The 1562-nt window shown below is 41.9% G+C and overlaps 1 protein-coding gene across 1 annotated transcript; it reads left to right on the top strand.

Moving 5' to 3' along the window:
• Window positions 1–245: 245 nt before the first annotated feature.
• Window positions 246–722, top strand: LOC138897386 (uncharacterized). The gene has a single exon (XM_070183352.1). The coding sequence runs from the start codon at window positions 246–248 to the stop codon at window positions 720–722; it is 477 nt and encodes a 158-aa protein (XP_070039453.1).
• The last annotated feature ends 840 nt before the right edge of the window (window positions 723–1562 follow it).

Raw genomic sequence — 1562 nt, 5'->3', positions numbered from 1 at the left:
TATCATCACTGACAATACCGCTAACCTCAACATCGACCTCATGAGAGAAATCTACGAGAATATCAGAATTGTCCACCATAATTCCACAGCCTACAGACCACAAATGAATGGGGCAGTCAAGGCATCCAACAAGAATATCAAGAGGATTCTGTGAAAGATAGTGGACAATCATAGACACTTCTGTATGTAGTGGACAATCATGACATGAGAAACTTCTCTTCGCTTTACTAGGTTATCGGACTACCATGAGAACATCCACCGGGGTAACGGCGTACATGTTGGTATACGGTATTGAAGCTATGATACCCGTAGAGGTCGCAATACCATCTTTAAGGGTCATTCAAGAGGCAAAATTAGATGTCGCAGAGTGGATACGGGTCAGGCAGGAGCAACTCATGCTCATTGATGAGAAAGGAATGGACGTAGTGTGTCATGGTCAGCTATATCGGAACAGGATGGCCTGCGTAGTTAACAATAGAGTGAAGCCTTGCCAATTCACATCGGGGCAGTTGTTTTTGAAGAAAATCTTTCCCTATCAAGAAGAAGCCAAAGGAAAGTTCGCACCAAACTTGCAAGGTCCTTACATGGTTCACCGAGCAGTGTCAAGTAGAGCTCTAATCTTGGTAGAAATGGATGGAAGAATCAGCACAAATCCCATCAACTCAGACGCAAATCAAGAGATACTATGTCTGAAGACAAATAGAGTTAGGTTTTTGATGTAACAGAACTACGTTCAACATGACTTCCCATGGAGGGATACATAGGAAACCCACGCAGGGTTCGGTTTCTCTTGCCGTTTCTCTTGTAATAGAAAAACCAAATATCATTTTTGTATGTTGATCAGGAACTATACCGACTTGATTTCCTCAAAATAGATTACGTAGGAAATCCTCATCGGATTTAGTCATCTTTTGTAATTGAACTACGTTCTGGCCTGATTCCCCTTGGATACATAGGCTATCTGAGTCAGACTTGGCCATTTTCATTTTCATCTCATTATTTCGCATATGTTGTATTCGAACTACGTTTTGACCTGATTCCATTTGGATACGTAGGCTGCCTGAGTAAGGCTCGATCATTTTCATCATAATCCACGAAGTACGTTCAGACCTGATTCCGTTTTTGGATACGTAGACAACTTGAAAGGGTTTAGTCATAGCCTTAGGAAAAGCCGTGTAATGCATTAGTTCGAATTAGGACGCAGTCGCGACAAAAAGCAGCCACGTTGTCAGAAACATCATGGGAGATCGACATGAACAGAATAAAGTTTTCAAGAGGATACGCTCACGTGTGGAAAATCTTTCGTAACATGTCATAACCCGGAACGACGACATTTGCCTTAAAAACACATTATTTTCGAAATGTTTTCTAAATAAAAATATCTATATATACAGTAATTTGTTCCATCTACCAAACTTCACGGCGAAATCATGTCAAAGGCCAGGGAAAACCTACACTGTGGTCGACACAAACCAACTCCCCCCCCCCCCCCACTAAGAAGTTTTCTTTGAGTGCAGGATCAACAGGGAGTAAGGAAGTACTAGGACCGCACTAGGGAAAAT

This window comes from Nicotiana tomentosiformis, chromosome 8 (genome assembly GCF_000390325.3).
Source record: "Nicotiana tomentosiformis chromosome 8, ASM39032v3, whole genome shotgun sequence".
Taxonomy (NCBI): domain Eukaryota; kingdom Viridiplantae; phylum Streptophyta; class Magnoliopsida; order Solanales; family Solanaceae; genus Nicotiana; species Nicotiana tomentosiformis.
This window is presented reverse-complemented; position numbering and strand designations above follow the sequence as displayed.

Bases quoted from the DNA above. Each gene is read 5' to 3' on its own strand.
- LOC138897386 (XM_070183352.1), top strand. From the start codon at position 246: ATGAGAACATCCACCGGGGTAACGGCGTACATGTTGGTATACGGTATT.